The 16,242-nt window shown below is 40.8% G+C and overlaps 1 protein-coding gene across 7 annotated transcripts in view; it reads right to left on the reverse strand.

The window, feature by feature from the left end:
- The window catches only part of LRRC7 (leucine rich repeat containing 7), a 173,474-nt gene that overhangs the window by 28,603 nt on the left and 128,629 nt on the right, over window positions 1-16,242 (reverse strand). For all 7 annotated transcript variants that reach the window (XM_063345357.1, XM_063345358.1, XM_063345355.1 and 4 more), the window contains 4 exons: window positions 11,517-11,586; window positions 9,735-9,834; window positions 9,137-9,261; window positions 3,940-4,140 (listed from right to left, as the gene is read on the reverse strand). In XM_063345357.1, the coding sequence (XP_063201427.1) occupies window positions 3,940-4,140; window positions 9,137-9,261; window positions 9,735-9,834; window positions 11,517-11,586 (496 nt within the window). The remainder of the gene's footprint in view (window positions 1-3,939; window positions 4,141-9,136; window positions 9,262-9,734; window positions 9,835-11,516; window positions 11,587-16,242) is intronic.

The raw sequence follows: 16,242 nt of genomic DNA on the forward strand, positions 1-16,242 counted from the left end.
AGTCTCAGGTCTTTTGCAAAAACACCACTTCATGGTCCATCAAACGTAAACCAGGCCTCCGTGCCCTGCGTATGCGAGTTTGTAGAGTGTCACGTCCAGACGTGTAATACTGCACCTCCTGAGGCCTCACGCAGGTGGGCACAAACAGAGCAGTAGCCTCAGGGGGTCCAGGGATGTCTTGGACTGATTTTATGGAAGGTAGGCTTTATCTTGGAGGCAGCCCTGAATAACGCCCCTCCAGTCCAGACACTTAGATAAGGTCAGGCAGAAGTCAAAGTAACTCAAATTGAACTTTACGACATTTGACATCCTATCCGAAGAAAGGTCTCTTGTGAGTCAGGCCTCCAGATGGGTAAAAAATTACCTCCTTTCTCCTTTGACCAACAGGCACCAAGGTCATAACCTCAGTAAAGATCTTTTGTGCCATGGAGAATCCAAAAACTCTATAATGAAGATATTTCTGACTCCTGATAAAATATAGGTAATTCTGTTGCAAAGAGCTTATCAAGGTATGGTCTTAAAGCAGACAGAAACCAAAAATCTTTAGGACGTATTCCCCTCCCAATCAGGAGAGACCGTCATTGTGCATCCCGTTAGTGGAAGACAGCTCCCGTGATACACACATCAACGGAATCAATTGAAGCCAGGCATCCTGGGGGAAATAAAAGTGTATAAGTCTTCCTGGAAAGGCAAGGTGGTCTTTTAAGACAGTCTTTGGAGCTTTCACTGAAAACAAAACAAAAAGAACACTCTTCTCTACCCACCCAAAAAAACCCCACAACCCAAACCCACACAGTAAGGAAGTAAAAAGTTAGAAGGAAAGAGGTCTTATTTTGCCTGAGATGAGATGAAGGTCTCAGAAGATGCAACAGAGCTGGGGTGGTGTTTTTCTAGCTGCAAGCACTAGCATCTGCATCGGATCACTCAAGGAATAACTCTCTCTCCTTTTTATGCAGTATTAATAATAAACCTGCTAGGAATTAACACAAAGGATGGAACGCTGTAGGTTGGACTAGAAAAGACTTTTTTTTAAACCCAAAGCTGAGAATTATATCCAGTATTTCCAATTTATATGTCAATTCATGCATATCGAAAATATTAACTCTAAAGTTCTTAATTGCTGATTTGTGCTATTTCTCATTGTTCCTCATGGAAGGGCTACACAATGCACTCAGTTATCCCAGACTTCTTTTAAAATGACTTAGGACAATGAAGAGGTTTATTTTAAGTGATGATTAATTAAGAAATTGTTTGCTTATTATAACTGCAGGTGGAGGATGATACAGGGAATTGGAAATTTAGTTTGTTACTCATTTCAGATGCTCCCTTTAATTATTTAGAAACAGTTTTGTGAAGATACATGTGTAAATTAATTGTGAGAAAACCCAAAAGACACCAGGAAAGAAACCAGCTTATCTGGCCTCTGAGGACGGGAGAGTGAGCATTGCACCTGAAATTAAATTGCCTTGTTATTAGAAACTGTCTTCAGCCTAAATCTATATCAGAACACACCTGCATTTTCAACCTGTATTTTAACTTGAGGCTTGAGATCATGTCTCCTAATTATCTGAAAAGCAAATGGAGCTTAATTGTGTTTTATTTAATGTGTTACAACTGAAACCATGCTAATATTATTCACCAAATGATTCACACTTTTCCTGCAGTCTCCCATACCTCTTCTTTAGCTTCACGCAGGAAGCCAGGGAGGGGAAACTGTCTACGTCCTCCTGCTTTACCACCATAAAGTCTTCCCAGGGTCATTACTTGTATGAACAACAAGAAGACTTTCTTTTCTTTTCGTTAGTTGATGAGATAGTTGTGTCTCTAGTCTTGACTGAGTACGAGGGAAATTAAAATCTGAAAAAGTGCCACCATCTTTGGTATAATAATAGAAGATGAAAAATACATCTTCACTGATATGATAGAAATATTCATTCACATCAGTTGCTTGTGGTAGAAAATTAACTAGGAAATTGCAATCACATTACTTAATTGCACTTCAGGAATTACTGCAGGGTCTTCAGCAATTCAACTATTTTTATAGAATGCTTTTTGTGATACTCGTGCAATTAACAGCTCCTGTACATTCACAGAAAAACTAGATATGATTATTGCTCCGTTGCAAAAGGGAATGCATTTTTATCAAAGAATGAAACATAAGAATGAAATTTGTCTTCATCTTTTTCTACGTTAGAACACAGTCCGTGGTCACACAAGCATTTCAGAGCAACTGTAGTGTTTTGTGGTGTTGCTGCCATTTACTCTTTCCCTACAGCTCCCTAACGGAGGCCTCACAGGGCTCTGCGTACTCACGGGGCTCTGCTGGGCTCAGTTAACTGGGATGTCAACGTTCCAGTTCAACAACTTAACGTTTAGTTTGACAGCAACTAAACCAGTGCAGCCACCTACTGCTGAAGCCTGTGTCACCAGACCCAGCCACAAGACCAAAACAACAGCGATTCCAATTCCAGACAGATAACACGGGTGGGCACAGTAGGGATAACTAAAACCCACAGAAAGCTACTAGGAATATTCAAGTTCAGAAGCTAGAGGATACAAAATAGATTGTACGTATTCGGCACCACCAGCAGAACACGGCAGTGCTCATGCCACAAGACAGAAGTTGGTACAAAGGCCAGATTTAGACAGTAAGAAAGAATTTAATGAGTAAAAAGGACTAACGGTGGAACTTAAGATTTCAGATTTAAATAAAAACATGAATGATTTCACTTAAAATATTTTAGTTTGAAGTACTAATCAAAACTGTGCCTAGATTTGAAGAAAGTCTTCTGGAGCCATCTTAAGAGAAAATTTTTGGTGTTTTTTGTTGTTTTTTTTTTTAAAGAAATGAAGATGTTGAACTGTAAGTAAAACACACAGTACTGACGGAGCAGCTACAGTGACTGCTGAGTACGTACGAACAGCCAATCTGCATTAAGGATACGGAAAACTGAGGAAGAAAAATTCACGCATACACGACAACCCAGAGACAGGGATATTTCAAGGACAATGAATTTATCATCGTGTTTAAATAACAAAGGAGTGAAAAGCTCATGTGGTATTTTTTTTCCCCTAGTTTCTTTCTTTTGCACATTAAGACTTCATAGAGATTTTCAAGAATTCTGGTATTCTTGTAGAGCCGTCCACACTTATAAACCATCGGCACATACTGTCAGGGCAAGAGATTTCCCTTATTTACAAATTGTGCCTGCACAAAGTCATTAGTGTGAATGTTAATGAGCAGATGCCCTCTGAGATCAAGCTTCAGATTTGTAAGAGCTTTGCACACGACTGCAGTATTTAGGAATTTACCTTTCAGAGACTGTCTTCATTTTAGAATAGAAGGCGTTGTTACTGTATGCACCCATCCACGTCTGGCGAACGTATTATGGGCTAGATTCTGCAACTCACTGTAAGGCGCGATTCAGGCGGTGCCTGATCTGAGGTTCCCTGCAGCCAAAGAAGCAGCTCCTGCTGACTTCATTAACTTTTGGCAAGGTTAATTGTCTATCTACCACATGTAATGTGGATAGAAGCAGCAGAACGTAACAGCGTAGTAGGGTCAGACAGAACAAGCTGATTTGTCTTTAACATATTTGCCGCAGAAATACACTTACTTAAGTCTGGGATGTAAATCGTGATCAGGTCCATTCTCCGGCTAATGTGCAAGTCTCCCATATCATTAAAATTTGGGGGAGTGCTTGTATATATCAATACCAAAATTCAGATCTAGGTAGATTTCAAACCAAAAATTCAGTCTGATAAACTCAGTAGTATTGGGAAAAACGGCAACTCAATATATAACTAAATTAACTTTACGGAATGAAACTAGAAACTATCAGGTATGAAGTTCACAGCAGATGCAGAATATCATTTGATGGAGTTATGTTAAAACGCCTTCTCGAACTCTTGAGAGGAACAACGATCCTTTTACATTACCTCCACTGAAATCTCCTTTGGTGCCATGGGCCACTTGTGCTCATACTTGTCTTTCACAGTTTGTTCACTGTTGGCGGTTGGTGTTGAGTTCTCAGGCCGCACTCCATGGCTTGTTTTGCCCACCAGATTTTGAACTGATTTTACCATATTCTTTAAATCCTCCGGGTATGGAGTGGGATAACGTTTTAGATTTATTTCAACCTGAACATTCATAAAAAGAATTAAAGCACAAATACAAAATGAAAACAGCATGCAAACTGAAACCATGGTTACAGTACTATGGCTAAGTGCAAAATCCTCAAATTTTTAATTAATCTATTTGAGGTAATGTGTTACATATAGCTGTCTTCATGGATTTTTGGACTGAAATTTGCTCTCAGCTACACTATGTCAACCTATAATGGAATTTCAGTGACATAAAATAATGGATGGGAATGGTTCCCTATAAGCCTATCTTTTACCCTGTGAGAGTATTGAATTTTAATTCTACACTTTGCTTGAGAGTACTGACATATTAAATCACACTTTTTCAAAACAATACTGGTGTAAACGTAGAATTAATTTAGCTATGTTCAGTGTACTGAATTAATCTGAATTATCTATGGCAGCTGAGAACAGAATCTGATCTACTGGGAGCTCTTTGAGATGTAGAATGTACGCACATGCACTCGAGTGTAGCTCACTCCTTTCTTATACAGAAAATGAAAGGAAACCAGACTCGAACCACTTCTGCAAAGTCACCCTAAGTCACACTGAACAGCACCTTAACGGACAGAACTGCAGATTTTCTAGAAAACTCCGTATTTTAAGTTCATAATTTTCATCACTCAGAAGCAGAGAAACATTGTATTGCCCAAGTCCAAAGAAATTTGAAGACAATTCTACAAAACGTCAGCGTTGAGTGAAAGGGAGAGAGTGGCTGAGCAGGCTCATGGATGACGCCCTCCACTGTCATCTGGCAAGACATGACACGGTCAGCAAATTGCTGAGGGGATGGTGCCACAAATGACTACGTCAGGAAAGATCCAACAGGAGAGATGCCAAACATGATGCTGACCTCTCCTTATACCTCCCCGCCATGTGACAGACATATTTTGTCTGCTGAACATCACAGCACGTCATGAGAAGAGATGCTGAGGGGACTGAAGTGTGCTTCCAACCAGAGCACGACCTCGGCGAGGCTGCCTGGGCTGTGCAGGGACGGTGGGCAACTTGTTGGACTGTCCCTGGCACCTGGCTTGCGGCAGATCCTTCTCTCCCAGTACAGGTCCTCTCCTCCACGGAGCATCTCCTCATCTCCTGCCCTTCCTGCTGCACACCTGCCCTATCTTCACCACCTCTATCCCAGCTCTGGAAATGGTTGTGGCTTAAGCACCAACCTTGGGATTGACCAGGGGAAGCAGAAAGCAGAGCGGCACCCGCTGCTGAGAGCACCAAACACAGCAGCTGGGATGTAGAACGTTGTGGCTGAGCCCACCACTCTCTTTGGGCCTGGATTTGGGCCCAAATCCAGGAAATGCAATAAAATCCTTCACTGGAGTAAAATTACAGCTCCCAGTGCAAGCTGGGCCTGTCAGAATAACGACTCCTGATCATGAGGCTGTGAAATTTGAAATTACTCCACATTTCCTATGTGGCAGGTATTTGGAAGCATTTACCACAAAGAAGCTTTTACCTCATTGTGTAGGTGAGGTAAGTAAAGGGAACGTACTCTTAATAGCTCACTATTATAGCTGTTGGATTTTAAATCCCTAATGAGTAGGAAAAATGTAATTTTGGGTTCAAATGAATGTTTTGTTGATGGGAATATTTTAGAAGCAAAAGCATGATCGATTTGGAAAATAAAACTATACAAAATACCAGCATACAATTCTGAACGATAGAATAAACATTACGGATAATAGATTCTGACATGACTTTAACATAAAACGTTAAAATGTATGACTATGATGTCATATGTTAATAAAGAATTTCAACAGAAAAAATAAATTAAGTCTAAAGCATTACTAAAGCTCTGGTTGATTTACGGTTGAAAGAAATCATATTTAGATGAGGCCTAATTAGGCAACTGTTTTCTCACAAAATTCAGACCATGATTTAAGTGTAAGGTCTACAGACAAACACAGCTAAAAGTCAAGTCATAGAGCAAATCCTCAACAAGTACTAGTCAAGGAAAACTTAACTGAAAGACTTTCATGAGATAGACCAGTCATAGAGAGGGATTTCAGCAAGAGTTTTGTACCAGTGAGTATTAATAGTACACAGTAAAAATACTGGCAGCAGAGGTAGGTGACATCCACTAGAATGCAGGTATTTTCATCACTGATTTGGACTTATCGTTACAGAGGAAATCTGTACTCCCTGTCGACACAATTCTTGTACGTTTAGTGCTACATCAAAAGTAGCACGACCCTGAAAAGAGAATTTTCGAAGTTCAAAATTCTTGATGGAAAAAGTTATTGAACAATTTCAATTACCAAATCTGTTTTAACACATAGTTGGCTGAGAGTTCAGTTTTGATTATGAAAGATAAAAAGTAAAAACTGTGTATGCTTTTATAAAACGCCACCAATGTTTGTGGTTACTGCCTATTGATAACTGAAGTTAACCTTCAAGTCCATCCCATAAAGGTCAGGTGGAACTGCTAAAAATGTATGTGTTAAAACCTCCCTAAGACCTATCGCAGCACCTGGCTGAGTGACACCCCCTGGGCTCTCACAAGGTTCCAGCAACGGGCTTCTAAACACGGCTGGTGAACAGCTCAGCCAAAGAACTCCACAACACTTCCATGGCATTGCTGGGAAAGAGCACGGACATACCAGAAGGATGCAAATTAGCATTGCTACCTTATTAATAGTGCTTGAATTTGAGCTCCTTCTTTCATGGCTTGGGCAAAAAGGCTCTTTTCCATGATAGGGAAACCCCCCCCAAACACCTTCAGCAGGAAACTTTTCCTTTCCCAGCCTGGCAAGATTTCCTGGGTTTGAACAGTATTATTGCTCTACTTTCAGTTTTTACAAACTACAGGTATTTTGGGTATCTGGTGTACACACAGTGAGATGCGAGAGAGGAGAGATGCTCTCTTCCAGGTACACAGATGGGAGGAAACATCTGATCAGCTCCTAGCTCTCCGCTTAACTTTTTATTTAATAATTCTTCTCTATATAAGCAATAACTAGCATCAGCTGCAAAATCTAGTGTTTTGGTCCGATGAGAAGACGTTAGGATCATTATGGAGCAGAGGAACATTGGATTGTATATGGGAACAGTGGAACCTCATGCAGAAACAGACTCATGTACTACACCCCTGGTTTATACCCACTCTCTATGGGTGAGAGGGAGAACAGGTGAGAACTCCAGGAAATATATTTTAGTGTTGGACTCTTCCCCAGCTAAGGAGCAGCCATAAAGGATAAAGACTGTCTTGACCCTCAGATGGCCAAGCCAAAACGTTATGGAGAGGTGCAGCCCTGGGACCTGGATCCCCCACGTGGTAGAAATCACTCCTCCGGCCAGCAGCACGAGTGGCTGCGGGCTGCCCTCCTCACGTCCTGCCGCAGCTGCCCCGGGGCTGCCGCTGCCCCGCGCACCCCCCGGAGCGCAGCCCCCGCTCCCGTCCCCAGGCTCCGGCAGCGGCCGCCCGAAGCGCCCCGGGGGGAAGCGCCGCCGCCGGAGCATCCTCTGCCTCCGGCCCCGCGGCGGCCCCGGCGGCGGGCAGCGCCGCTCAGCACGGGCCCAGCGCGGCTGCTCCCGCCTGGGGCTGCTCCCGGGAAAGCTGAAAGTGTGGCACTGAGTCGGGGCCGAGTTTGCCTCCCCGTTCTCCGTGCAGCAGGTGGCGGCATTTGAGCTCAGGTACGGGAACAGCATTCGGCGGATGAAGGGTTTATTTTTTCTACAAGAACAGTTAACTCAAAGGAAACATTTGTTTCAGTCAGTCATAGCGTTCTGAAATATATTAAAAATAAAATGGCTAAGTGATGTAATTCATATATTACTTTTCAATATTTAAAATAGTGCTTGCAAATATAATACAATGAAATTCTTCTATGGTCTTAGAAATTGCTACCTATTTCTCTGTTAATATTTCAATTGTTTCGCACATTTGGACAGCCATATTAGTCACAGCTAAAATCCTGAAAAGAAATGGTGGAACAATACAAAACTCTCCCAGATGCTCTGTTTTCCATATATAACTCATAAACCTGCAATTCATCTGGGGTAAAATTTCGGTTTAATCTATTTATTGCGAGGCAATAAATTGCCTCTATAAATTGCCTCACAATTGCTTTTTGACTTCATTTTCTGCTTTACTAAAGCAGCAGAGTCCATGATCTCTGGTTACAAGAGTTAGATGAAAATTTCTAATTGGGAAAAATATTAAATAGAAAAAACCCCAAAATTTCCAAGATCTAAATGGAGTGTTAAATAGCTATCAATAATAGTTTTTAAATTGAGATATTATTTAAAAGTCCTCTTGTGATTTTTGTCTCTTGCAATACATTATATGTTGGGTCTCCTAAAGCAGTTAAAAATTTGCAGTGTTTTAAGTGTCTGATCCTGGGTAATTCCTTTATATTACTCAAGAAATAGAACTTTTCTTGCCATGTAAACGTAGATGATCCTGACAATTTCCTTCTAACAATGTAACTGATTAAGGGCTCAACTGAAAACTTTGGAATTATATTAATTTCACATAAATGGAGGAGGATATTAATGTTTTGATCTTCATTTTTGGTAGGTTACAGATTGACGAGAGATACCCTCTCCACTGCACATTGCTGTCTAACTCCATGGAGTTGCAAAGCTCTTGTCGACTTCCACTTTGAGAGGAATCTGGAACTCCCTATGTGATCTAAATATTTCTAAAGGACATTAATTTTAAGTCTCCCAACATTTTGCGTTAATTTTGACTTTGTGACAAAACACCTGTCACATCAGGAACGTGACATTGGGGTTATGGGCCTGAACTGACTTCCGAAACCAAAGCTTTGCTGCCTAGACAGCAATAGCAAAAGCAGCTACTGGTAATGAGCGCCCCAGGGAGAACAGATACGCTGCTCTTCCTCAACTGCTGTGCTTGAAACATGGTGGTGAGAGCTTTCTGGGTATTCAGAACACAAAACAGTTCAAGTCAAGATCTGTAAATTGGACCCTGTCCATAATATGTAAATACCAGGATAAATCAAATAGAACTTACCTTAACTTTCCCTGCATTTTCCTCCTCTTCCTTTTTTTCTTCAAATTCAAAGGCGACAGTCATACGCTGCTGTCTCTGCTCCTCCCATAAAGTAGGGTTAAAGCTATCACTGTCTGACTGGAAATCTACAGTTAAATTGCAAACAGCAGTGCACAAGAACAAGTAATTAGTGCAGCCAGCCAAAGATCGGAAACGATCTAAAAAGATGCCCCATGTCCAGGAGCACACCCCCCCCGCCCCCAGCTCTCTCGGAAGCCCAGTGTCTCCGGAGGCTGAGCTGGCTCTGGCCTGTCCACTCGGCAGCAGGGCAGAGCCCAGAACTCCTGCCCCACGCACACTCCGTTCCCAGATTCCACTTGTCCATACAAAGCCATTCTTCTTAAAATAAAAATTGTTTAAGAAAATGTAGCTCTGATGGCCTGAGAATAATGGATTTGCAGACAGGATCCCTTTGTGTATGCCAAAATACAGACTGCTACGCGTGCACCACCGGCTTTACGCGTCAGAGGAGACCCAGGACCACGTCTGAGACCCCTTCCTCTCCCTCCCTCTGCTTTTTCTCCACCAGCACAAGCGCGGCGCCTGCCTTTGCCTTTACCTTCATCACTGCGGGGTTGCTGGGGAAACATGTAGTTAGTCAGGACTCTCTGCTTTGTTTCTGGGTGAGCCTCCGTCTGCAGCGGAATGAGAGCCTTGGACTGCACAGGAAAGGCAAAACAAAACACTGTTAACTCAGGGCATGTGTGTTAACCAAGATGGGATTTTAGCATTTGATAAACATAAAATACGAGATTAACTGAAATTCTGTATGAAAATAAACTTCACTATGGGCTAAACCAAGTATTAATCTGGTGGAAACGCCTCCTTTCCCATCCTCACTCCTGTAATTCCTGTAATTCCTACCAGGACGAACAGAAGAACACCACGCGTCAGTACCAGCCGTACCAGTAGGAAGCTAAAGGATCGGCAGAACAGAGCTGCAACTACACAGTTAAAACACCCACCTTCTGGCCGTGATCTCTTTTAAGCTAGGGCTAACGGTGAGTAAATTCACAGTGGTTATTAGCTCATCTGAGGGTAAACCTGCTGCAAGATACTGGAGGACTTTACATGGGGCCACTTGGAATACTCAGGTGTTACTGTTGTGTTTTACTTCAGTTGATTATTTTTTATTGTTGCTTTGATCTAATGTAGCATCGAGGAGTGACTGTCATAGTTCATAGAATAGAAATTAACCTGCACTATACCGCAGAAAAATCAAGATGCTGAAAAAATATTGTACATTTCAAAGGAAGTGTATGCCGGGGGTCAGCAGGGATTTTATCCGACGCCTTGGGAAAGGAGGGAGCCGCCTGCAGGGCTGTGCCCCGTGGGCAGGCAGCGATGGGCTCCCAGCGGCGCCACAGCCACCAGTGCTCACCATCTCCTGCGGCACGGCCCCAGCCCCTCTGGCTCTTTCATAGGGATACAAGGAGGGATTCGTTTCTAGGAGCAGGATAATCGGCCCCCGAAGAATTATCCTCCTCAACTTCAGTTAAGAGGTATAATATCTGACCGTGGGCATTATTGCAAAGTGAGACAGATGGAATTATGAGAATGCATTGAGATTATTAAAAACTGTTAGGTATGTCGAACATTTCTAACATTGTGCAAATTGAGTTTTTCTCCATTTAGAGTTAAATTATGGAAGTGCAAAATTATTCTATCCACCAATCCTGGAAAGGATTGAGACTTATCTCAGTGCTCAGATGCTGACTGAACTATTACATTTCTCAGTGTTCACGTTACATAATTTGTTTTAAAATAGAATCCTAAAGAATATTTAGTAGTGTAACCAAAGTCCTTGGAACAAAGAAAGGCATACTTAAATTTAAAAGGAACTTAAATGAGAGTTTTCTCCCAAACAAGACAGAGTTCTTTCGCATCTTTTACATGTTTAAACTCCCACTGACTTTACTGGAGTTTAAAATATGCAGGAATGGAAGCACGGACAGGGAAAAGGAAAAGGAAGACACAAACAGAGGCAGAGATGGAGTAAAGGATGGGACAAACTAATAACAAGTTTGACAACAAAGTCTTACCTCTTGATTTTGTATTTAAAAAACATTTTCTTGACACTTTTGGCCTTTACTTCCTACTTTTGTAAGGATATAGCAGCTGAGCTAGATGCAAGTAATAAATCCTGCAAAGGTGATCTTTCCAAGTTAATAAATGACAGCCAGAAGAATCTACACCTTGATATGAAAGTATAAAGCTGGGCTGGGAGCAAACACTTCCAAAGTTCTATTACAATCATGTATTAAACTTAGATTTCATTTACAGCCCTTGCTAAGACCCCTAGTACGTTACTAAAGAAAAGAGGAATATTGAAAGTCATTACCTGGTTGTCAGAAAGCCACAAAGCTGCCAGTTCTTTAAGTTTAGTAAAAGTGAATGGTAAATTCTTCAGTCTGCAAATGATAATACGGGAACAACATGAATCCTTCATTTTCACAATAGCTTCTTTTTAAGATTTGGATGTACGCATGTTTATCTTGATCATACTGAAATTTCTGTAATGTCATATCTTTATTTTCTCTCATTTTTAAGGGTATTCCACATTAAGAGTGGCATATGGAATCTAAAACTACTGACATCATACCCTAAAGGTACTAAGGAGATACCAGTATTTTCGCCTTGTCTATAACGTAACCAAAGTTACAGTTTATAACACGGAACATGGAAAAAATCTTGGTCCCATGGAGGCTTATAGGAAAGACCTAACAGCTTTCAGTGTAGCTAACACAAACCCTTTTATTGGACATTTAACTTTTGGAACAGAAGTACCCTACGATGATTGAAAATTCATTTTTGCAGAAATTTTAGGAAAAAGATTAAAATAATATAAATATTCACAGTGAACCTAAATGACAAAATTAAATGGAACGGTAAAAAAATGAGCACTTTAATTATACATGTAAACACATTTCCTAAAAGCGATGTGAATGTGGGAATGGGGAAAAGATGACTAGATACTTATGGAAACTTCATTCATGTTTGTCCCACTAGCTAATTCTGAACGTATTCTTTGTACTTTTCCGCCCGTGCCGACAGGAGAGGCCTGTGCTAACCACGCACTGGGGCTCTCCCCTTTGTGTCACAGAAGGTTAAGGAGCTGGAGGACCGTAGGAAGAAATCACCGACCAAAGGGCTGTCTACAAAGACAACAGCTAATTGGGATTAAACACAAAGAAAAGAGGGAAAGCCCTTTTCTGGGAGAGCCAGGCAGTCCCGCAGTGTGGAAAGGAAGGCTCTTACGGACACGTTCACTCACCCCTGCACCAGCAGGTGCTCCGCCTGCATCTGGAGAATCCTTTGCCCTCCACCAGTAACCAACCAACAATACTCCTGCAGTCCTCTTCAGATTAAAAATCGTTCTGTATTTCTGGGAGATAAGCACCTCACAAGCTTTTGTACCGTCGCCTCTATGCAGCGCTTTGAAAGTGTATCCGTTATGGAGTTACTTTAGATGTATTTTTGCCACAATGTCATTACCATTAAAAATCGTGTTATTTCAGGAAGCGGTGTGTACTTCCTGCAAGCTACGCATTTTAAAGACAGTGATTTTAATAAGAATACCTTATCCTAAGAATGACTTATCTATAAAAGTGAAATAAATTGACATGAACGCATACACATACATAGTGTGCTATGAGATAATCTCCGATTAAATGCCTGTACAGACCAGAGCAGTTTTACGTGTGTGTGCATGTCTAAATCTAGAACTAACGCCAGAAGAAAGTAAGGAGTGTCTAAACTACCCGAAATTTAGTTTTCATTCCTGTCTTATTGTAAAACAGCTGCTGCAGTGTGGAATAGTGCACTATGTAATATTCTTTATAAATTAAAGTTACAAGTTTAAGCTTTAACAGTGAACGTAACGATTCTTAATTAGTGTTTATCCAGATGTATATATTAGTTTAACCACGAAAGGTAAATACATAAATGTTTTTCTAGTTTCATCAGTGGAAATAAGGTTATACTGCAGCTATAAAGGATCTCAAACACTAGTTACGCACGGATGTAGGTTGATTACTTTCCACATATTATAGGCCAGATGCTATTTGGTGTAAATCAGCATAACTCTGCCGATTTCAAAGAACCAAATCACATCATCCTCAGTAAAGGGTTTGGCCTCCTCTGAAGAGAAAATTCTTCATCAGTAATTGAAAAAAGTGATTAATCTGCACTGCTTCCGTTGGTCTAATACATGACTGCAGTCAGGTATCAGTACAAAGACACGTGAAGTTTACGGCTGCGCTATTTGACAGAGAGCTTTTCTTCTATGCTTAAATGCTGAAATTGCTCACTAGACAGTTTGGAAAATTACACACGTAATTGTTTTTATAAATGTACGGGAAAATATATTCACAATACTAGACGAAACTTTAATTGGTGCATAGACAGTTAAATAAGAAGATGGCCAAATTAAATGAACTTAAAATTCACAGACAAACTATGCTGTACCAAACTGACTTATCCTTCCTCTGGATGGAAGACCACCTCTGACACTCGCCAGCCGCCCGCTCTGCACGCTGGCTTGCACGAGCAACGGTTTCATTCTTGGGCAAGTTTTTAGTCACTAATAACTTCAATTTGCAATCTCTCAAACTGATTTGTAAAAAAGAGCTGAAAATGTGACAGCCAAATTCAAGAAATCTCTTAGTGCTGTAGAATTTGTCTGTATTCATATTAATTAGGTTAAATTACAGATAAACTCATATACGCCATTGGCAAAATGTAAAAGTTTAAAAGTTATTAACAAAAATTCTTCTTTTAAGGTAAATCCTGAAGCACCAACTGCTTTTTCAGGAAAACAACTATCCACAGTAACAGTCTGGAAAAGCATGAAATGTGTATGTCCTTTTATAGTGTTGAATTTTCACATAGAAAATGTTTCCTTATGAGAAAAAAGGAGAAGAAATTTCCTCTGAAGCTCCTCAGGTGAATAACAACAAACTAAAGCAAAACCAGCACACTTTTAGAAACGCCATCCCTAAGCATTAAACCACTGCACCCTTCGACTGCGCAACCTCAAAGGAGCCACGCGTCAGTGTGTTCCGCCATTCTGGAACGACGACTTCAGCATAATTCCTTCCAGTATTAATCCTAGATTACATCTTTCACATAATTTGTTAAGTTCTTAAGGGCTAAACACTTTAAAAGTAAGCTAATGAGTATTATTCATGGACCACAATAAAACAAATAAAATGTCATTGATACTGTTTAAATATAAAAAATATCAAATGTTGCTATTTGAGGGGTGTTAGGGGGTGAAAGTGGTCTTTGCTTTTAGTGTAAGCGTACTGAAAAACATAATTTTAACTTGCCTTTCTTGATAACAGTTTTTCTCACACATCTGTAAAATAACCCACTAGATATTTGTACCAGGTACTAATTTCTCATTTTGTTATGCCCTAAGTAAACAAGCTCAGAGTATGGGAAGGGTTTCCACTGACCATTAGTTTAAGTAATACAATGTACGAAGAGCTTACCAAACACCCAGGGGAATACCTTCTAGATTCATCGATGCATATATTATACTTCAGTGACATTCAGAAAGAAGTTTCAAATAATAACCCAAACACGAAAAATTCATGTCAAAACATGTTGAAAGTTCATCCTAACCAGCAGCGTTGCCGGTCAGTTGGTCAAGCCCACAGATAGTTGCTACTTGTGACAGTTCTCCGAGGTAACTCTCAGCAAATTGATAATAATAGGGTTTTCAGGGCGTGAGAGTTTAAAAGAACATGATTCATATTAACCCACCAACATACTGTTCACAAAACCACTTGTGGATATACATGGGCAGAAGTAATTAGCTCTTTGGCAATGAGGAATATTGTATAATTAAATAACTAAACAAAACCAGAAAAGGTACACCGGCACCGGGGAGCAGTCTTTTTTTTTTTTTTTTAATGGATCAGGTAATCTTTGGTCCCTTTTTCATCTAAGTTCTGTGGGTGAGATTCAGAAGAGTAATTGAGTTCTGACCCCAGGACAGAAGGTGATGATTCTTTCAGCTCTTCGTTAAGAACAATCTAAAACTAAAAGAAAGGTTACTTACCAGTAACCGATGTTCTTTGAGAAGTGTAGCCCAAATGTACATTCTAACAATTCTACCTCTCAATCACAGGACTCATACCTGGAAGGACTCTGAGGAGAGAGGAGAAGCAGATGGAAGACAAATGTATATGTGGACTACACATTGTGAAGAACACCGGTTACTGGTAAGACATCTTTTTTTCTTTGAATGAATCCCATGTGCACTCTTAACAGTGACTGAATCCAAGCAGCTATCCCCAGTGACTCATTACGTGGTGGAGGTCTCGATATCGTTCACGCAAGTAGTAATTGCACAAGTACTTTATCAAAAGCTGCATTGATTCTTGAAGCACTGGAGACAGCGTTATGCCTGGCAAAGGCAAGGATGAATCTCCAGGCAGCTGCATTGCAAGTACCTGGAACCAAAACTTTCCTGACTGCAGAGGATGAAGCCACCTAAGCTCTGGTCAGATGCACACTCGCCCTCATTAGACTCCACCTTAGCAACCTGATAGCAAGTCACGATTCAACCCATCCTTGCCTTTTATTGTGTAGAGACAACCGAACACTGCACTTCCCGGGGATGAAGAGCCTGTAACAGGGCTGAAAAGGTTTGGACCTGTAAAGATAAAAGGAGAGAGGACTCTTTCCCATGGCGTGGGAAAGAAAAGCTGGAGTCTAATTCCCTGGTTAAAATGGAATTCTAACATGAATATTTGAAGAAAGTCCTGGAACTAAACCAGCTTCTGGTCAATTAAGATCAGAAAGGTCCATCTTACAGCGATGAGGACCTTCAGAAGACACGGAACAAGAGCGAAAGCCTGTAGTAGCTGAAAACATAGTATTAAAAACTCACTGGAGGAAGAGAGACTCCAAACACTGACCCATCTTTGACCAAAATGTGTCAGCTCACAAAAATTTGAGATTCCCATTAGCCTGAGCAGCAAAGACGTCTATGTCAGGTTTGCGTCCTTCCTGAAAGCCATCCAGTCAGGATTTTAGACCAAATCTCCCAAAATGTT

Source organism: Chroicocephalus ridibundus, chromosome 8 (genome assembly GCF_963924245.1).
Source record: "Chroicocephalus ridibundus chromosome 8, bChrRid1.1, whole genome shotgun sequence".
Taxonomy (NCBI): Eukaryota; Metazoa; Chordata; class Aves; order Charadriiformes; family Laridae; genus Chroicocephalus; species Chroicocephalus ridibundus.